The following is a 22,167-nucleotide window of genomic DNA, read 5'->3' as shown; positions in this document are numbered from 1 at the left end:
TCTGTATCTATATCTAATGTACAGATCTGATGTAGGTTAGTCTGTCTGTATCTATATCTAATGTACAGATCTGATGTAGGTTAGTCTGTCTGTATCTATATCTAATGTACAGATCTGATGTAGGTTAGTCTGTCTGTATCTATATCTAATGTACAGATCTGCTGTAGGTTAGTCTGTCTGTGTCTATATCTAATGTACAGATCTGATGTAGGTTAGTCTGTCTGTCTGTATCTATATCTAATGTACAGATCTGATGTAGGTTAGTCTGTCTGTATCTATATCTAATGTACAGATCTGCTGTAGGTTAGTCTGTCTGTATCTATATCTAATGTACAGATCTGATGTAGGTTAGTCTGTCTGTATCTATATCTAATGTACAGATCTGATGTAGGTTAGTCTGTCTGTATCTATATCTAATGTACAGATCTGATGTAGGTTAGTCTGTCTGTATCTATATCTAATGTACAGATCTGCTGTAGGTTAGTCTGTCTGTATCTATATCTAATGTACAGATCTGATGTAGGTTAGTCTGTCTGTCTGTATCTATATCTAATGTACAGATCTGATGTAGGTTAGTCTGTCTGCCTGTATCTATATCTAATGTACAGATCTGATGTAGGTTAGTCTGTCTGTATCTATATCTAATGTACAGATCTGATGTAGGTTAGTCTGTCTGTCTGTCTATGTTTCCATCTAGTTTTGCATCTAATTTATTTACAGATCAAGCGTCTCTTCACTGGACACCTTGATGCCCCAGTTCTCACTTATCCTCCATTTGCGGGGACAGAAGCCAACCTGCTACGTGCACAGATTTCCCGCATTTCTGCTGGGACCCACATAAGCCCACTGGGGTTCTACCAGTTTGGTGAGGAAGAGGGAGATGAAGAGGAAGAGGAGGGTGCAGTTCGGGACACATACGAAGAGAATCCTGAATTTGAGGGCATTCCAGTGCCTGAACTGGTGGAAAGTCTGTCTAACTGGGTCCATCACGTGCAACACATCCTGCCACAAGTAAGGGGCTACCAGCATGTCACTAGGTCATTCTTTTGTCATGTCACTAGGTCATTCTTTTGTCATGTCACTAGGTCATTCTTCTGTCACGTCACTAGGTCACTCTTCTGTCACGTCACTAGGTCACTCTTCTGTCAAGTCACTAGGTCATTCTTCTGTCACGTCACTAGGTCATTCTTCTGTCACGTCACTAGGTCACTCTTCTGTCACGTCACTAGGTCACTCTTCTGTCATGTCACTAGGTCATTCTTCTGTCACGTCACTAGGTCATTCTTCTGTCATGTCACTAGGTTACTCTTCTGTCACGTCACTAGGTCACTCTTCTGTCATGTCACTAGGTCACTCTTCTGTCACGTTACTAGGTCACTCTTATGTCACGTCACTAGGTCACTCTTCTGTCATGTCACTAGGTCACTCTTCTGTCACGTCACTAGGTCACTCTTCTGTCACGTCACTAGGTCACTCTTCTGTCATGTCACTAGGTCACTCTTCTGTCACGTCACTAGGTCACTCTTCTGTCATGTCACTAGGTCACTCTTCTGTCACGTCACTAGGTCACTCTTCTGTCACGTCACTAGGTCACTCTTCTGTCACGTCACTAGGTCACTCTTCTGTCACGTCACTAGGTTACTCTTCTGTCACGTCACTAGGTTACTCTTCTGTCACGTCACTAGGTCACTCTTCTGTCACGTCACTAGGTCACTCTTATGTCATGTCACTAGGTCACTCTTCTGTCACGTCACTAGGTCACTCTTATGTCACGTCACTAGGTCACTCTTCTTTCACGTCACTAGGTCATTCTTCTGTCACGTCACTAGGTCACTCTTCTGTCACGTCACTAGGTCACTCTTCTGTCATGTCACTAGGTCACTCTTCTGTCACGTCACTAGGTCACTCTTCTGTCATGTCACTAGGTCACTCTTCTGTCATGTCACTAGGTCATTCTTCTGTCACGTCACTAGGTCACTCTTCTGTCACGTCACTAGGTCACTCTTCTGTCATGTCACTAGGTAACTCTTCTGTCACGTCACTAGGTCACTCTTCTGTCACGTCACTAGGTCACTCTTCTGTCACGTCACTAGGTCACTCTTCTATCACGTCACTCGGTCACTCTTCTATCACGTCACTCGGTCACTCTTCTGTCACGTCACTAGGTCATTCTTCTGTCACGTCACTAGGTCATTCTTCTGTCACGTCACTAGGTCACTCTTCTGTCACGTCACTAGGTCACTCTTCTGTCACGTCACTCGGTCACTCTTCTGTCACGTCACTAGGTTACTCTTCTGTCACATCACTAGGTTACTCTTCTGTCACGTCACTAGGTTACTCTTCTGTCACATCACTAGGTCACTCTTCTGTCATGTCACTAGGTCACTCTTCTGTCACGTCACTAGGTCACTCTTCTGTCACGTCACTAGGTCACTCTTCTGTCACGTAACTATGTCACTCTTCTGTCACGTCACTAGGTCAATCTTCTGTCACGTAACTAGGTCACTCTTCTGTCACGTCACTAGGTCACTCTTCTGTCACGTCACTAGGTCACTCTTCTGTCACGTCACTAGGTCACTCTTCTGTCATGTCACTACGTCACTCTTCTGTCACGTAACTAGGTCACTCTTCTGTCATGTCACTAGGTCACTCTTCTGTCACGTCACTCGGTCACTCTTCTGTCACGTCACTAGGTCACTCTTCTGTCACGTCACTCGGTCACTCTTCTGTCATGTCACTAGGTCACTCTTCTGTCATGTCACTAGGTCACTCTTCTGTCACGTCACTAGGTTACTCTTCTGTCACGTCACTAGGTTACTCTTCTGTCATGTCACTAGGTCACTCTTCTGTCACGTCACTAGGTTACTCTTCTGTTACGTCACTAGGTTACTCTTCTGTCACGTCACTAGGTCACTCTTCTGTCACGTCAATAGGTCATTCTTCTGTTATGTCACTAGGTCACTCTTCTGTCATGTCACTAGGTCACTCTTCTGTCACGTTACTAGGTCACTCTTCTTTCATGCCACTAGGTCACTCTTCTTTCATGCCACTAGGTCACTCTTCTGTCATGTCACTAGGTCACTCTTCTGTCACGTCACTAGGTCACTCTTCTGTCACGTCACTAGGTTACTCTTCTGTCACGTCACTAGGTCACTCTTCTGTCACGTCACTAGGTTACTCTTCTGTCACGTCACTAGGTCACTCTTCTGTCACGTCACTAGGTTACTCTTCTGTCACGTCACTAGGTCACTCTTCTGTCACGTCACTAGGTTACTCTTCTGTCACGTCACTAGGTTACTCTTCTGTCATGTCACTAGGTCACTCTTCTGTCACGTCACTAGGTTACTCTTCTGTCACGTCACTCGGTCACTCTTCTGTCACGTCACTAGGTCACTCTTCTGTCACGTAACTAGGTCACTCTTCTGTCATGTCACTAGGTCACTCTTCTGTCACGTCACTCGGTCACTCTTCTGTCACGTCACTCGGTCACTCTTCTGTCACGTCACTCGGTCACTCTTCTGTCATGTCACTAGGTCACTCTTCTGTCATGTCACTAGGTCACTCTTCTGTCACGTCACTAGGTCACTCTTCTGTCATGTCACTAGGTCACTCTTCTGTCATGTCACTAGGTCACTCTTCTGTCATGTCACTAGGTCACTCTTCTGTCACGTCACTAGGTCACTCTTCTGTCACGTCACTAGGTCACTCTTCTGTCACGTCACTCGGTCACTCTTCTGTCATGTCACTAGGTCACTCTTCTGTCACGTCACTCGGTCACTCTTCTGTCATGTCACTAGGTCACTCTTCTGTCATGTCACTAGGTCACTCTTCTGTCATGTCACTAGGTCACTCTTCTGTCATGTCACTAGGTCACTCTTCTGTCACGTCACTAGGTCACTCTTCTGTCACGTCACTAGGTCACTCTTCTGTCACGTCACTAGGTTACTCTTCTGTTACGTCACTAGGTTACTCTTCTGTCACGTCACTAGGTCACTCTTCTGTCACGTAACTAGGTCACTCTTCTGTCATGTCACTAGGTCACTCTTCTGTCACGTCACTCGGTCACTCTTCTGTCACGTCACTAGGTCACTCTTCTGTCACGTCACTCGGTCACTCTTCTGTCATGTCACTAGGTCACTCTTCTGTCATGTCACTAGGTCACTCTTCTGTCACGTCACTAGGTTACTCTTCTGTCACGTCACTAGGTTACTCTTCTGTCATGTCACTAGGTCACTCTTCTGTCACGTCACTAGGTTACTCTTCTGTTACGTCACTAGGTTACTCTTCTGTCACGTCACTAGGTCACTCTTCTGTCACGTCAATAGGTCATTCTTCTGTTATGTCACTAGGTCACTCTTCTGTCATGTCACTAGGTCACTCTTCTGTCACGTTACTAGGTCACTCTTCTTTCATGCCACTAGGTCACTCTTCTTTCATGCCACTAGGTCACTCTTCTGTCATGTCACTAGGTCACTCTTCTGTCACGTCACTAGGTCACTCTTCTGTCACGTCACTAGGTCACTCTTCTGTCACGTCACTAGGTCACTCTTCTGTCACGTCACTAGGTTACTCTTCTGTCACGTCACTAGGTCACTCTTCTGTCACGTCACTAGGTTACTCTTCTGTCACGTCACTAGGTCACTCTTCTGTCACGTCACTAGGTTACTCTTCTGTCACGTCACTAGGTTACTCTTCTGTCATGTCACTAGGTCACTCTTCTGTCACGTCACTAGGTTACTCTTCTGTCACGTCACTCGGTCACTCTTCTGTCACGTCACTAGGTCACTCTTCTGTCACGTAACTAGGTCACTCTTCTGTCATGTCACTAGGTCACTCTTCTGTCACGTCACTCGGTCACTCTTCTGTCACGTCACTAGGTCACTCTTCTGTCACGTCACTCGGTCACTCTTCTGTCATGTCACTAGGTCACTCTTCTGTCATGTCACTAGGTCACTCTTCTGTCACGTCACTAGGTCACTCTTCTGTCATGTCACTAGGTCACTCTTCTGTCACGTCACTAGGTTACTCTTCTGTCACGTCACTAGGTTACTCTTCTGTCATGTCACTAGGTCACTCTTCTGTCACGTCACTAGGTTACTCTTCTGTCACGTCACTAGGTCACTCTTCTGTCACGTCACTAGGTTACTCTTCTGTCACGTCACTAGGTCACTCTTCTGTCACGTCACTAGGTTACTCTTCTGTCACGTCACTAGGTCACTCTTCTGTCACGTCACTAGGTTACTCTTCTGTCACGTCACTAGGTTACTCTTCTGTCACGTCACTAGGTTACTCTTCTGTCACGTCACTAGGTTACTCTTCTGTCATGTCACTAGGTCACTCTTCTGTCACGTCACTAGGTTACTCTTCTGTTACGTCACTAGGTTACTCTTCTGTCACGTCACTAGGTCACTCTTCTGTCACGTCAATAGGTCATTCTTCTGTTATGTCACTAGGTCACTCTTCTGTCATGTCACTAGGTCACTCTTCTGTCACGTTACTAGGTCACTCTTCTTTCATGCCACTAGGTCACTCTTCTTTCATGCCACTAGGTCACTCTTCTGTCATGTCACTAGGTCACTCTTCTGTCACGTCACTAGGTCACTCTTCTGTCACGTCAATAGGTCATTCTTCTGTTATGTCACTAGGTCACTCTTCTGTCATGTCACTAGGTCACTCTTCTGTCACGTTACTAGGTCACTCTTCTTTCATGCCACTAGGTCACTCTTCTTTCATGCCACTAGGTCACTCTTCTGTCATGTCACTAGGTCACTCTTCTGTCACGTCACTAGGTCACTCTTCTGTCACGTCACTAGGTTACTCTTCTGTCACGTCACTAGGTCACTCTTCTGTCACGTCACTAGGTTACTCTTCTGTCACGTCACTAGGTCACTCTTCTGTCACTTCACTAGGTTACTCTTCTGTCACGTCACTAGGTCACTCTTCTGTCACGTCACTAGGTTACTCTTCTGTCACGTCACTAGGTTACTCTTCTGTCATGTCACTAGGTCACTCTTCTGTCACGTCACTCGGTCACTCTTCTGTCACGTCACTAGGTTACTCTTCTGTCACGTCACTAGGTCACTCTTCTGTCACGTCACTAGGTCACTCTTCTGTCACGTCACTAGGTTACTCTTCTGTCACGTCACTAGGTCACTCTTCTGTCACGTCACTAGGTTACTCTTCTGTCACGTCACTAGGTTACTCTTCTGTCATGTCACTAGGTCACTCTTCTGTCATGTCACTAGGTCATTCTTCTGTCATGTCACTAGGTAACTCTTCTGTCACGTCACTAGGTCATTCTTCTGTCACGTCACTAGGTCACTCTTCTGTCACGTCACTCGGTCACTCTTCTGTTACGTAACTAGGTCACTCTTCTGTCACGTCACTAGGTCAATCTTCTGTCACGTAACTAGGTCACTCTTCTGTCACGTAACTAGGTCACTCTTCTGTCATGTCACTAGGTCACTCTTCTGTCACGTAACTAGGTCACTCTTCTGTCATGTCACTAGGTCACTCTTCTGTCACGTAACTAGGTCACTCTTCTGTCATGTCACTAGGTCACTCTTCTGTCACGTCACTAGGTCACTCTTCTGTCATGTCACTAGGTCACTCTTCTGTCACGTCACTAGGTCACTCTTCTGTCACGTCACTAGGTCACTCTTCTGTCACGTCACTAGGTCACTCTTCTGTCACGTTACTAGGTCACTCTTCTTTCATGTCACTAGGTCACTCTTCTGTCACGTCACTAGGTCACTCTTCTGTCACGTCACTAGGTTACTCTTCTGTCACGTCACTAGGTCACTCTTCTGTCACGTCACTAGGTTACTCTTCTGTCACGTCACTAGGTCACTCTTCTGTCACGTCACTAGGTTACTCTTCTGTCACGTCACTAGGTTACCCTTCTGTCATGTCACTAGGTCACTCTTCTGTCACGTCACTAGGTTACTCTTCTGTCACGTCACTAGGTTACTCTTCTGTCATGTCACTAGGTCACTCTTCTGTCACGTCACTAGGTTACTCTTCTGTCACGTCACTAGGTTACTCTTCTGTCACGTCACTAGGTTACCCTTCTGTCATGTCACTAGGTCACTCTTCTGTCACGTCACTAGGTTACTCTTCTGTCATGTCACTAGGTCACTCTTCTGTCACGTCACTAGGTTACTCTTCTGTCACGTCACTAGGTTACTCTTCTGTCATGTCACTAGGTCACTCTTCTGTCACGTCACTAGGTTACCCTTCTGTCATGTCACTAGGTCACTCTTCTGTCACGTCACTAGGTTACTCTTCTGTCACGTCACTAGGTTACTCTTCTGTCACGTCACTAGGTTACCCTTCTGTCATGTCACTAGGTCACTCTTCTGTCACGTCACTAGGTTACTCTTCTGTCACGTCACTAGGTCATTCTTCTGTCATGTCACTAGGTCACTCTTCTGTCATGTCACTAGGTCACTCTTCTGTCACGTAACTAGGTCACTCTTCTGTCATGTCACTAGGTCACTCTTCTGTCACGTAACTAGGTCACTCTTCTGTCATGTCACTAGGTCACTCTTCTGTCACGTCACTAGGTCACTCTTCTGTCATGTCACTAGGTCACTCTTCTGTCACGTCACTAGGTCACTCTTCTGTCACGTCACTAGGTCACTCTTCTGTCACGTTACTAGGTCACTCTTCTTTCATGTCACTAGGTCACTCTTCTGTCACGTCACTAGGTCACTCTTCTGTCACGTCACTAGGTTACTCTTCTGTCACGTCACTAGGTCACTCTTCTGTCACGTCACTAGGTTACTCTTCTGTCACGTCACTAGGTTACTCTTCTGTCACGTCACTAGGTTACTCTTCTGTCATGTCACTAGGTCACTCTTCTGTCACGTCACTAGGTTACTCTTCTGTCACGTCACTAGGTCACTCTTCTGTCATGTCACTAGGTTACTCTTCTGTCACGTCACTAGGTCACTCTTCTGTCATGTCACTAGGTCACTCTTCTGTCACGTCACTAGGTCACTCTTCTGTCACGTCACTAGGTCACTCTTCTGTCACGTCACTAGGTCACTCTTCTGTCACGTCACTAGGTCACTCTTCTGTCACGTCACTAGGTCACTCTTCTGTCACGTCACTAGGTCACTCTTCTGTCACGTCACTAGGTCACTCTTCTGTCACGTCACTAGGTCACTCTTCTTTATCTAGCGTTAAGTGGGTGAAGTGTCTAGTATGCCTTACCATGTCTTGTCGCTTTGGTTTGTCGTGGAGACCTGCTATCACGAAGTATAGTACATACCCACAGGGGTAAGGAGGAGCGCCGGAGCCGCTGCCTTGAGAGAGTGAAGACTCACAGAGCTTTTTGAACATATTGGAGGAGCAGAGGTTAAACAACAAATAATAATAATGTAAATAGAACAATAAACAGTAAACAAATTTAAAGAACATTTAAAACTACAGTAAAAGACTATTCCAGGAGCGGGAGATTGACTCCGTATCCTGATAGTGGGAGGATGGAGGAGTAGTAGTAGTACTGAGATACCACTATCATTCCCCGTTGGCTAAAGTCAAGTGAGTTTCATGAAGGAGGTTTTAAGACATGAACGTAATGCATATCAAAACAAGGTGGCTATATATTTGTAGAAAAAGGAGTATGTCAAGATACTGAATACTTAGTCTATAACTTGGTAAACAGATGTCTTGGTGTATTGACTGTTGGGTCTTTGGAGTCCACCGCCAGGAGATCAGATGTTCCTGTTATTCCTGTGTTAGGGTGCGGCGATTAGCAAATACAATTTGCTGGTGGAGTCCATCAGGGTGGTTCTGTGGGCGGTGCCCTTGAGTTGCGGGGTGTAGGGGATATTGTTTTACGTTTCCTGCTTACTGTGACCCATTTCTGACGTTGCATTTTTGGAAGAGGATGGTCTGTATCTGGAGATTCCTCTGTGTGATCTGGAGCTTGGGGGATGTGTTTTAGTAGGGGTATGTCTAGTTGGGAGCAAAATGAGTCCAAATCTTCTAGATCTTTGTATGTAAATTCTTTGTTTTCTTTGGTCACCCTGATGGCGAAGGGGAATCCCCAGCGGTATGGTACATTGCATTCTCTTAAGTGTGTGGTGAGGAATTTTATTTCTCTCCGTCTGGCAAGAGTCAGCGGGCTTAGATCTGCAAATGTTTGTATTGTGTCACCATTTTTGTGGATGGGCGCCTTCTTTCTGGCTGCGGCTAACAGTTGTTCCTTGTCTTTAAAATTGTGACAGCGGAGTATAACGTCTCTAGGGGGCGCCTTAGCTGAAGGTTTCGGTTTTAAGGCTCTGTGCATCCTATCTATAGAAATGCTGGTCCCATCTTTTGTGTCGAGAAGATAACTAAATAGGTCTTGAATATACTGTTGAAGTGCGGCATTTGAAATGTTTTCAGACACTCCTCTGATTCTTAAGTTTTGACGCCTGCCGCGTTTATCTAGATCTTCTATTTGCATTTGCATTTGCCTTATTTCATCATTCTGGTGTTGAAGTTGCATGCTATGTAGGTTGATGGGTTCAGAGATCTCTTCTGCGTGCTCTTCTAATTGTAATACCCTGTTGCCTAGGTCAGTGACATCTCTTTTGACCTCAGTTAGACTGTCCTTTACTAACTGACTGACCTGATTCATGAAGGCTGCAAAATCTTCTTTTCTTGGGAGAGATCTCAGGTCTGCCTTTGTTATGGGGAGGCTGGGGTCATGTAAGGTGGCATCAGGATCTTCTTCTTGTATGTCATTATCAGGTTGTGGGGATGTTGGTGCTGCGACAACTGTGGTGTCTACAGTTCTGAAGTATGAATTCAACTTAGTTGCTGTAGCCGTGGTTGGTTTGTTTGCCTTTTCCCCCTTGGGGGGACGTTTAGATGCCATTTATGTGAGGTGTGTCACAGGGCCAGAAGCTCTGACAAGGTGTAGAGTTAGATGGCAAATTGCTTGTTTTGTGGCTTTTGTTGTGCTCGTGGTGATGGTTCTGGATGGCGGCCTCTCTGCACGCTGTGCTATTTGTAGGTGCGAAGGGAACGGTACGTTAATTGATAGGAGCTTTGGAGCAGTCCCTTGTATCACTAGGTGTTTTCGCTGCCTGGAAATGTCTATTTGTGCCTGTTGTTTGTTTAACGTTGTGCAGGCTTTGTCTTTTATTTTTTGCTCGGGTTGTGTGTAACGTCAGGTATAGGTATTAGGTCCCTCTGTTTCCTGCGTGTCCTTATTATTTTATCCCATTTATTTATGTACTTGCGTCGGGCTTATGTGCAGGTCTTAAGGTCTTACCGGGAGTTGCAGGCTGTGTTAACTCTTGGCTGATGACGTTTGCCTTTTGTATTAACCGGGCTCCAGTTAAGTTGCTGGGTCTTTCGTGCCTCTGCCCGTTATGCTGGCCCACTCTGCTGTGCAGCGTCGTGCTACTTAGGCCCAAGATGGTGCCGCCTCTTATATGTTTGCAGATGCAATTAAGGTCTTACTTCGTAGGCTTTTACATCTCCGGGTGCCGATTTTTGATTTCCAGGCTCTCTGGATGTTAAGACATCTGTAGATGTGGTGTGGGCTCCTCTACCTGGTATTTTAGTCCTTCATTTGCGGCTTGAAGGGGAAAGCTGCACGGAGCTTCACAATTTTGCAGCCATGCTGGGTCCCGGCTGGCTCCACCTCTCCCTAGGTGTTACGGTTACCCTTAGTCTCGCTGAGAGATGGACCGCTTAGTAGCCTGGATCCCTATTGCTAAAGAGGGGAGAAGCTGCTTTCCATAGTATTCTATATGAGTCTCGCAAATATAGAATAATCTCCCTTAGCTGCAGTACAGCTAGGATACCCTTCTGCCCACAAAAACGAGTCAACGCTGCGATTGAGGGTCAAAATAAGAACTCAGGACTGGGATGCCCAGCCTGCTTTTTATTAAGGTTACATGCACACAGGGCACTCCCAGGGGGAGAGGGGGGGAAGCACAAAATCCCCCATCACACATTTAGATAGAGAGCACTGTCCTTTGACAGGCCACAATAGGATTACAGTACTTAAGATAACAAGTTTACAAGTTCATCTTATCAATTAGCAGTCTGGCTCCAGAGGTGATTAGACAATAGTTTCTAAAAGCTGAAAAAAAAAGAGTTAACTCTTTATGAAATGAAACTTGTTACGGTTTTCTTGGAGCCCTTCTTAGGCGCTGGCTTGCTGGTTCAGGCATTGCTGCTGGGAAATAAGCTCTTCACAACAAAATAACTAATGCTTCTGTAACATTGCTCCCTTTCTGTGGAACACTCTGGCAGACACGGTCTGACCCCTTTTCGGGGCAGACTAAGGCTGTCCAGACCGCTGGTTATGCAGGGCTGAGGTCGGTTTGTCTGGACAACCCGTCGGCGTTGCCATTCTGTTTCCCAGGTCTGTAAGTAATGGTGAAATTGAAGGTTTGCAACGATAAGCTCCAACGTAATAGCCTGCCGTTATCTCCAGAGACCCGGTTCAGCCACACCAACGGGTTATGGTCGGTGACCAGAGTGAACTCCTGACCATATAAATAGGGAGTCAATTTCTTTAATGCCCACACCAAAGCCAAACACTCCTTTTCGACCGCTGCATAGCTGACTTCGCGGGGCAGGAGCTTCCGGCTGATGTAGGCAACTGGATGCTCCCCTCCATCTTCGCCTACTTGGCTGAGGACGGCTCCCAGCCCAAACATGGAAGCATCTGTATGGACGATAAAACGTTTGTTAAGGGCTGGGGCCGCCAAGACAGGAGCATTAATTAGAGCATTTTTGAGAGCCTGGAAAGCCGTTTCACAGTGGGGAGACCACAGGACCTGTCGAGGTAAGTTCTTCTTGGTCAAGTCAGTCAGGGGTTTGGCAAGTGTGCTGTAGTCTGGTACGAACCGTCTATAGTACCCTGCCGTGCCCAGGAAGGCTAGGACCTGAGTCTTAGTGATGGGGGTGGGCCAATTGGCGACAGCTTCTATTTTGGCCGGCTCTGGTCGCTGCTTTCCACACCCCACCCGGTGACCCAGGTACTGTACCTCGGCCATCCCAAAGTGGCATTTTTCTGGCTTCAGAGTCAGGCCAGCAGCCCGGATCTGATCCAGAACCATTCCCACATGAGCTAAGTGGTCCTCCCAGGACTCACTGTGGATCGCTATGTCGTCCAGGTAGGCGCAAGCAAAACTCTGGAAGCCATCCAGGAGCCTATCCACCAAGCGCTGGAATGTAGCTGGGGCATTCTTCATCCCAAACGGCATTACCCTAAACTGATATAAGCCGAATGGGGTGACGAATGCCGACTTGGGGATAGCCTCCGGGGCCAGGGGAATCTGCCAGTAACCTTTGCAGAGGTCAATAGTGGTCAGGTAATTTCCCCTGGCTATACGATCGAGTAGCTCGTCTACCCTGGGCATAGGGTAAGCGTCCGTCACGGTATTTTCATTGAGCCTCCGATAGTCTACGCAGAACCGGGTGGTCCCATCTTTCTTGGGCACCAAGACAACTGGGGAGGCCCAGGGACTATCGGAGGGCTCAATTACCCTGAGCTGGAGCATCTCATCGATCTCCTTCTTCATTCCTGTCCTAACTGCTTCGGGGATTCGGTACGGAGCCTGGCGCAAGGGAGCTTGTCCCGGAGTATCTACCTGGTGGGTGGTTAAAGTAGTGTACCCTGGCTTCGGGGAGAAGGTGAGGTGTTTGGACTGGAGGAGTTGGTTGAGCTGCTCCCTTTCAGTGGGGCTAAGTCGGTCCCCTATCTGAACCTGCGCCACTATACCTGTGGGGAGGCTCTTTTCTAATAGGTCTGGAATAGGTAAACTGTCGGGGTCTTCCTGAGGGGAACAACATACGGCCGTCACGTTCTCTGGTCGCTCAAAATATTCCTTGAGCATGTTTACATGGAATGTCTTTCTAAGATTGTTGTCGTGGCAGCTAGCTATCACATAAGTGGTGTCTCCCCTTTTCTCTACGATCTGGTAGGGACCCTGCCAGGACGCCTGCAATTTGTCTGTCTTCACCGGCTTAAGTACTAACACCTTTTGTCCTATGTTGAAGATTCTCTTTCGGGCCCCCCGATCGTACCATACTTTCTGTCTTCTCTGGGCCAACTGGAGATTAGCCCGCACGGATTTGGCTAATTGCTCCATTCGGTCCCTGAGTTCCAGCACGTATGGCACAATTGGGACACCGTCAGCCTCCATCTCTCCCTCCCAGTGCTCCCGGATCAGGTTTAGGGGTCCCCGTACCTTTCTTCCGTAGAGCAACTCGAAGGGAGAGAACCCTGTCGTTTCCTGGGGCACCTCCCGATAAGCAAATAGGAGGTGCGGCAGGAAGCGTTCCCAGTCTCGGTATTCCTGAGTGAACGTCTTGAGCATTTGCTTGAGGGTCCCATTGAACCTCTCACACAGCCCGTTCGTCTGGGGGTGGTATGGGGAGCTTAGGAGGGACTTAATTTTGCAAACCTGCCAGAGTTGTTGGGTCAATTCAGCCGTAAATTGGGTGCCTCGGTCGGATAGGATTTCTTTTGGAAATCCTACCCGGGAGAACACCTGTACTAGTGCATTCGCTACCGTATCCGCTTGTATGTTGGATAGGGCGACAGCCTCTGGGTACCTGGTAGCGTAGTCCACTACGGTAAGAATGTATCGCTTACCGGAGGGACTAGGGGTAGCCAGTGGTCCCACTAGGTCAATAGCAACCCGGCTGAAGGGTTCCTCTACAATGGGCATATTTACTAGCTGGGCTTTAGGGTGATCGCCTCGCCTTCCTACTCGTTGACACACATCGCAGGTGTTACAGTAAGTTCTAACGTCAGCGTGCACCCCTGGCCAAAAGAACGTGTGAGTAATGCGGTGTAGGGTACGGGTAACGGCTAGGTGGCCTGCTAAGGGGATGTCGTGGCCTATTTTGAGGATTTCTTGACGGTATTTGTGGGGCACTACCAGCTGTCGCCTACGCTGTCCCCTTTTCTCTGTCCAGCGGTATAGTTTCCTTTTTTCCCATAAGAATGTTTCGTTATCTGCCCCGCCCCCTCCGGTCTCTGCTCGTTCCCGGTACTTTTGTAAGGTCGGGTCAGTCTTAGACTCTGCCTCGAAAGCATCTGGGGTGTCCCAGGGTATGGGGCCTAACCTGTCAGGCAAGGTCGGGGTAGGTCTTACCTGTGTCTCCCGCACTGGTGAAAGCTCTCGCTCCATCCGGGCTTGGGCCCTTGTAGTCACTGGGTCCGCCTCGTTGTTGCATACTGGAGCATAGGCAGAAGTCATGGGGCCCAAATCGTTGCCCAGTAGTACTTCGGCAGGTAAATTATCCATTAGGCCCACGTTCACAGCCCCCTTTCCCGCTCCCCAATCAAGATGCACTTTAGCTGTTGGAATTTTGTACACATCCCCCCCCGCCACTCTAACGGCCACAGTCTGTCCAGATCGCTTGTGCTCTGGCACCAAATGACTCTGTACCAGCGTGATAGTAGCCCCTGTGTCTCGCAATCCCTCGGTAGATCGCCCCTCGAGCCATACCCTCTGCCGATGGTGCTGGCGGTTATCTGAGGCAGCATATACAGGGTCTGCCTCGTGAAGCGGCCCCACATATCCCTCCATAGGGGCCTCTTGGTTAACACAGAGGGCCCGGGCCGGACGATAGGACCCAGAGGGGTAATTGTAATTCCTGGGTGTCTGGTGCGTATTAAGGGGGCAGCTAGCCATGAAATGCCCTGGTTGCTTGCATCGGTGGCAAGTCGGTCTGGGACGCTCAGAGCTGTTATTGGGTGGTCCTGAGTGTCGGACGGGCCCTGTGGGCACCGGGGCTCGGAATTCAGCACGAGGGGGTGCACGGTAAACCTCTCTGGGTTCGACCCGTGCTGGAGCTCGGTAGTTCATGGGTTCGTGAAGACGGGAGTCATAATGTTCATCGGCCAATTTGGCTGCTTCTTCTAAGGTAGAAGGCCGCCTGTCTCGCAGCCATTCCTTCCCTTGCTGTTCCATGCCATTATAAAAATGTTCTAAGAGAAACAATTGTAAAATTTCCTCCCCAGTCACCGCTTTACTTCCGCTCAGCCAGTGATTTGCCGCTCTCCGCATTCGGTGCGCCCATTCCATATGGGTATCGTTAGGCTTCTTTTCCGTGCCCCGAAACTGTCGGCGATACATGTCCGGAGTTACAGCGTACCGTCGCAACAGTGTCTCCTTAACTAGCTCATACTGTGTCACTTCCTCAGCACCCAGAGTACGAAAGGCTTCCAGGGCTCGCCCGGATAGTTTCCCAGACAATATCGTGGGCCACTCTCTGTTGGGAATCTGGTGCAGGGCACATTGCCTTTCGAAGTCCGCCAAATATTCATCAATCCCTGTCTCGCTCTCTAGGAAGGGTTGAAATGCCGCATAGGGTATCTTGGGCCTCCCAGCATTTTCGACAGGGATGATTACCTGCGGGGCTTCAGCATTGCGGTGTGCGTTCGCTAGGTTGAGTTCGTGGGCTCGAGTCTCTCGTATATCCTCGTCCGCCTCCGCCATCAACTGCTGTACCAATTCCATGGAGGGGTTCGGCCCGTATAATGAGAGCCTTTCCCGAACAATCCTGGTTTTTTCGTCACTAATCGTGGTCGGTGTTTCCGCCATTGTGAAGCTCTGATCCAGTTCGGTCAATTCTGCGATCAGCTCTCTCCTCGGCCGGTTGCTGGCGTACCCCCCTCTGCTTTCAAGTAAATCCTTTAGGGTTGTACGCTTCAATTTTTCGTAAGCGCTCTCCATCCGTTCTGTACCTCTCCTAGGAAATCCAGGAAAATCCCGCCGCTGCCGCCAAATGTTACGGTTACCCTTAGTCTCGCTGAGAGATGGACCGCTTAGTAGCCTGGATCCCTATTGCTAAAGAGGGGAGAAGCTGCTTTCCATAGTATTCTATATGAGTCTCGCAAATATAGAATAATCTCCCTTAGCTGCAGTACAGCTAGGATACCCTTCTGCCCACAAAAACGAGTCAACGCTGCGATTGAGGGTCAAAACAAGAACTCAGGACTGGGATGCCCAGCCTGCTTTTTATTAAGGTTACATGCACACAGGGCACTCCCAGGGGGAGAGGGGGGGAAGCACAAAATCCCCCATCACACATTTAGATAGAGAGCACTGTCCTTTGACAGGCCACAATAGGATTACAGTACTTAAGATAACAAGTTTACAAGTTCATCTTATCAATTAGCAGTCTGGCTCCAGAGGTGATTAGACAATAGTTTCTAAAAGCTGAAAAAAAAAGAGTTAACTCTTTATGAAATGAAACTTGTTACGGTTTTCTTGGAGCCCTTCTTAGGCGCTGGCTTGCTGGTTCAGGCATTGCTGCTGGGAAATAAGCTCTTCACAACAAAATAACTAATGCTTCTGTAACACTAGGTCACTCTTCTGTCATGTCACTAGGTCATTCTTCTGTCACGTCACTAGGTCACTCTTCTGTCACGTCACTAGGTCATTCTTCTGTCACGTCACTAGGTCATTCTTCTGTCACGTCACTAGGTCACTCTTCTGTCACGTCACTAGGTCACTCTTCTGTCATGTCACTAGGTCACTCTTCTGTCACGTCACTAGGTCACTCTTCTGTCACGTCACTAGGTCACTCTTCTGTCACGTCACTAGGTCACTCTTCTGTCATGTCACTAGGCCACTCTTCTGTCACGTCACTAGGACACTCTTCTGTCACGTCACTAGGTCACTCTTCTGTCACGTCACTTGGTCACTCTTCTGTCATGTCACTGGGTCACTCTTCTGTCATGTCACTAGGTCACTCTTCTGTCACGTCACTGGGTCACTCTTCTGTCACGTCACTGGGTCACTCTTCTGTCACGTCACTGGGTCACTCTTCTGTCATGTCACAAGGTCACTCTTCTGTCATGTCACTGGGTCACTCTTCTGTCACGTCACTAGGTCACTCTTCTGTCACGTCACTAGGTCACTCTTCTGTCACGTCACTGAGTCACTCTTCTGTCACGTCACTGGGTCACTCTTCTGTCATGTCACGAGGTCACTCTTCTGTCATGTCACGAGGTCACTCTTCTGTCACGTCAGTAGGTCACTCTTCTGTCACGTCACTCGGTCACTCTTCTGTCAAGTCACTGGGTCACTCTTCTGTCACGTCACTGGGTCATTCTTCTGTCACGTCACTAGGTCACTCTTCTGTCACGTCACTAGGTCACTCTTCTGTCACGTCACTCGGTCACTCTTCTGTCACGTCAATAAGTCACTCTTCTGTCACGTCACTAGGTCACTCTTCTGTCATGTCACTAGGTCACTCTTCTGTCACTTCACTAGGTCACTCTTCTGTCACGTCACTAGGTCACTCTTCTGTCACGTCACTGGGTCACTCTTCTGTCATATCACGAGGTCACTCTTCTGTCATGTCACTAGGTCACTCTTCTGTCACGTCACTAGGTCACTCTTCTGTCACGTCACTCGGTCACTCTTCTGTCACGTCACTCGGTCACTCTTCTGTCACGTCACTGGGTCACTCTTCTGTCACGTCACTGGGTCATTCTTCTGTCACGTCACTGGGTCATTCTTCTGTCACGTCACTCGGTCACTCTTCTGTCACGTCACTCGGTCACTCTTCTGTCACGTCAATAAGTCACTCTTCTGTCACGTCACTAGGTCACTCTTCTGTCACGTCACTAGGTCACTCTTCTGTCACGTCACTAGGTCACTCTTCTGTCACGTCACTAGGTCACTCTTCTGTCACGTCACTAGGTCACTCTTCTGTCACGTCACTAGGTCACTCTTCTATCACGTCACTCGGTCACTCTTCTGTCACGTCACTAGGTCACTCTTCTGTCACCTGCTTGTTTACACTCATGTCCCCTGTCTAGGGCCGCTGTGTTTGGTTTAACACATTCACAAAGTCTGAAGAGGAGGCTGAAGAGGAGGAAGGAGAAGAGGAAGAAAAAGAGGAGGAAGAAGAACCCGAGCCAGAGGTTGGGCCTCCACTCCTTACACCGCTGTCTGAGGATTCAGGTAGAACAGTCTGTCCTGCTTTTTATTGTTCCTAAACGCACACGCTGAACACCGTTTACTTACGCTTCACGCATCACAAATGTTCATTATATATAATAAGGGCTTAAAATGTGCTCACGAGTAACAAATGTGACTTTTCCTGTCTTTAACTTTAAAGGGACGGTCTACACCAGAATTGTTATTGTTTACAAAGATAGATAATCCCTTTTCCCAGTTTTGCAGAACGAACACAGTTATAATAATATAAGTTTTACCTCTGTGATTGTATCTAAGCCTCTGCATACTGCCCCTTATCTCAGTTATATTAATATACTTTTTACCTCTGTGATTACCTTGTATCTAATCCTCTGCAGACTGCCCCCTTATCTCAGTTATATTAATACACGTTTTACCTCTGTGATTACCTTGTATCTAAGCCTCTGCAGACTGCCCCTTATCTCAGTTATATTAATACACTTTTTACCTCTGTGATTACCCTGTATCTAAGCCTCTGCAGACTGCTCCTTATCTCAGTTATATTAATATACTTTCTCTTGCTAAGTGTATCCAGTCCACGGATCATCCATTACTTGTGGGATATTCTCCTTCCCAACAGGAAGTTGCAAGAGGATCACCCACAGCAGAGCTGCTATATAGCTCCTCCCCTCACTGCCATATCCAGTCATTCTCTTGCAACTCTCAACTAAGATGGAGGTCGTAAGAGGACTGTGGTGTTTTATACTTAGTTTATTTCTTCAATCAAAAGTTTGTTATTTTTAAATGGTACCGGAGTGTACTGTTTATCTCAGGCAGTATTTAGAAGAAGAATCTGCCTGCGTTTTCTATGATCTTAGCAGAAGTAACTAAGATCCTTTGCTGTTCTCACATATTCTGAGGAGTGAGGTAACTTCAGAGGGGGAATAGCGTGCAGGTTTTCCTGTAATAAGGTATGTGCAGTTAAAATATTTTTCTAGGGAATGGAATTTGCTAGAAAATGCTGCTGATACCGAAGTAATGTAAGTAAAGCCTTAAATGCAGTGATAGCGACTGGTATCAGGCTTATTAAAAGAGATACATACTCTTATAAAAGTGTATTTTAAAACGTTTGCTGGCATGTTTAATCATTTTTTACATATGTTTGGTGATAAAACTTATTGGGGCCTAGTTTTTTCCACATGGCTGGCTTGAATTTTGCCTAGAAACAGTTCCCTGAGGCTTCCCACTGTTGTAATATGAGTGGGAGGGGCCTATTTTGGCGTTTTTTTGCACAGCAAAAATTACAGACACAGACATCCAGCTTCTTCCTGCATGATCCAGGACTTCTCTGAAAGGCTCAAAAGGCTTCAAAAGTCGTATTGAGGGAGGTAAAAAGCCACAGTAGAGCTGTGGCAGTTGTTGTGACTGTTTAAAAAACGTTTTTGTCATTTGTTATTCCGTTTTTGGTATTAAGGGGTTAATCATCCATTTGCAAGTGGGTGCAATGCTCTGCTAACTTATTACATACACTGTAAAAATTTCGTTAGTGTAACTGCATTTTTTCACTGTTATTTCAAAATTTGGGAACATTTGTGTTTCTTAAAGGCGCAGTAACGTTTTTTATATTGCTTGTAAACTTGTTTTAAAGTGTTTTCCAAGCTTGCTAGTCTCATTGCTAGTCTGTTTAAACATGTCTGACACAGAGGAACCTACTTGTTCATTGTGTTTGAAAGCCATGGTGGAGCCCCATAGGAGAATGTGTACTAAATGTATTGATTTCACCTTAAACAGTAAAGATCAGTCTTTATCTATAAAAGAATTATCACCAGAGACTTCTGTCGAGGGGGAAGTTATGCCGACTAACTCTCCCCACCTGTCAGACCCTTCACCTCCCGCTCAGGGGACGCACGCTAATATGGCGCCAATTACATCAGGGACGCCCATAGCGATTACCTTGCAGGACATGGCTGCAATCATGAATAATACCCTGTCAGAGGTATTATCTAGATTGCCTGAATTAAGAGGCAAGCGCTATAGCTCTGGGGTTAGGAGAGATACAAAGCACGCAAATGCTGTTAGAGCCATGTCTGATACTGCGTCACAGTATGCAGAACATGAGGACGGAGAGCTTCAGTCTGTGGGTGACATCTCTGACTCGGGGAAACCTGATTCAGAGATTTCTAATTTTAAATTTAAGCTTGAGAACCTCCGTGTATTGCTTGGGGAGGTATTAGCTGCTCTGAATGACTGTAACACAGTTGCAATTCCAGAGAAATTGTGTAGGCTGGATAGATACTATGCAGTGCCAGTGTGTACTGACGTTTTTCCTATACCTAAAAGGCTTACAGAAATTATTAGCAAGGAGTGGGATAGACCCGGTGTGCCCTTTTCCCCACCTCCTATATTTAGAAAAATGTTTCCAATAGACGCCACTACACGGGACTTATGGCAGACGGTCCCTAAGGTGGAGGGAGCAGTTTCTACTTTAGCAAAGCGTACCACTATCCCGGTTGAGGACAGTTGTGCTTTTTCAGATCCAATGGATAAAAAATTGGAGGGTTACCTTAAGAAAATGTTTATTCAACAAGGTTTTATTTTACAGCCCCTTGCATGCATTGCGCCTGTCACTGCTGCAGCGGCATTCTGGTTTGAGGCCCTGGAAGAGGCCATCCAGACAGCTCCATTGAATGAAATTATTGACAAGCTTAGAACGCTTAAGCTAGCTAACTCATTTGTTTCTGATGCCATTGTTCATTTGACTAAACTAACGGCTAAGAATTCCGGATTCGCCATCCAGGCGCGTAGGGCGCTATGGCTTAAATCCTGGTCAGCTGACGTGACTTCAAAGTCTAAATTACTCAACATTCCTTTTAAGGGGCAGACCTTATTTGGGCCTGGCTTGAAGGAAATTATTGCTGACATTACTGGAGGCAAGGGTCATACCCTTCCTCAGGACAGGGCCAAATCAAAGGCCAAACAGTCTAATTTTCGTGCCTTTCGAAATTTCAAGGCAGGAGCAGCATCAACTTCCTCTGCTTCAAAACAAGAGGGAACTGTTACTCATTCCAGATAGGCCTGGAAACCTAACCAGTCCTGGAACAAGGGCAAGCAGGCCAGAAAGCCTGCTGCTGCCCCCAAGACAGCATGAAGGAACGGCCCCCTATCCGGAAACGGATCTAGTGGGGGGCAGACTTTCTCTCTTCGCCCAGGCATGGGCAAGAGATGTTCAGGATCCCTGGGCGTTGGAGATCATATCTCAGGGATATCTTCTGGACTTCAAAGCTTCTCCTCCACAAGGGAGATTTCATCTTTCAAGGTTATCAGCAAACCAGATAAAGAAAGAGGCATTCCTAAGCTGTGTGCAAGACCTCCTAGTAATGGGAGTGATCCATCCAGTTCCGCGGACGGAACAAGGACAGGGATTTTATTCAAATCTGTTTGTGGTTCCCAAGAAAGAGGGAACCTTCAGACCAATCTTGGATCTAAAGATCTTAAACAAATTCCTCAGAGTTCCATCATTCAAAATGGAATCTATTCAGACCATCCTACCCATGATCCAAGAGGGTCAGTACATGACCACAATGGACTTAAAAGATGCCTACCTTCACATACCGATTCACAAAGATCATCATCGGTTCCTAAGGTTTGCCTTTCTAGACAGGCATTACCAATTTGTAGCTCTTCCCTTCGGGTTGGCCACTGCCCCGAGAATTTTTACAAAGGTTCTGGGCTCACTTCTGGCGGTTCTAAGACCCCGAAGCATAGCGGTGGCTCCGTATCTAGACGACATCCTGATACAGGCGTCAAGCTTTCAAATTGCCAAGTCTCATACAGAGATAGTTCTGGCATTTCTGAGGTCGCATGGGTGGAAAGTGAACGTGGAAAAGAGTTCTCTATCACCACTCACAAGAGTCTCCTTCCTAGGGACTCTTATAGATTCTGTAGAGATGAAAATTTACCTGACGGAGTCCAGGTTATCAAAACTTCTAAATGCTTGCCGTGTCCTTCATTCCATTCCACGCCCGTCAGTGGCTCAGTGCATGGAAGTAATCGGCTTAATGGTAGCGGCAATGGACATAGTGCCATTTGCGTGCCTGCATCTCAGCCCGCTGCAATTATGCATGCTAAGTCAGTGGAATGGGGATTACTCAGATTTGTCCCCTCTACTAAATCTGGATCAAGAGACCAGAGATTCTCTTCTCTGGTGGCTTTCTCGGGTCCATCTGTCCAAGGGTATGACCTTTCGCAGGCCAGATTGGACGAT

General features: G+C 47.2%; 1 protein-coding gene across 1 annotated transcript in view; it reads left to right on the top strand.

The window, feature by feature from the left end:
- Positions 1-720: 720 nt before the first annotated feature.
- Positions 721-22,167, top strand: part of RSPH6A (radial spoke head 6 homolog A) — a gene marked incomplete at its 5' end in the record, with an annotated part of 96,940 nt that continues 75,493 nt past the window's right edge. The window contains 2 exons of the mRNA XM_053696860.1: positions 721-1,011; positions 17,804-17,948. Coding sequence (XP_053552835.1) covers positions 721-1,011; positions 17,804-17,948 — 436 coding nt within the window. The remainder of the gene's footprint in view (positions 1,012-17,803; positions 17,949-22,167) is intronic.

Source organism: Bombina bombina, unplaced genomic scaffold (genome assembly GCF_027579735.1).
Source record: "Bombina bombina isolate aBomBom1 unplaced genomic scaffold, aBomBom1.pri scaffold_723, whole genome shotgun sequence".
NCBI classification, from domain to species: domain Eukaryota; kingdom Metazoa; phylum Chordata; class Amphibia; order Anura; family Bombinatoridae; genus Bombina; species Bombina bombina.
The sequence above is the reverse complement of the archived record's forward strand: the minus strand, read 5'-3'. Positions and strand labels throughout refer to the sequence as shown.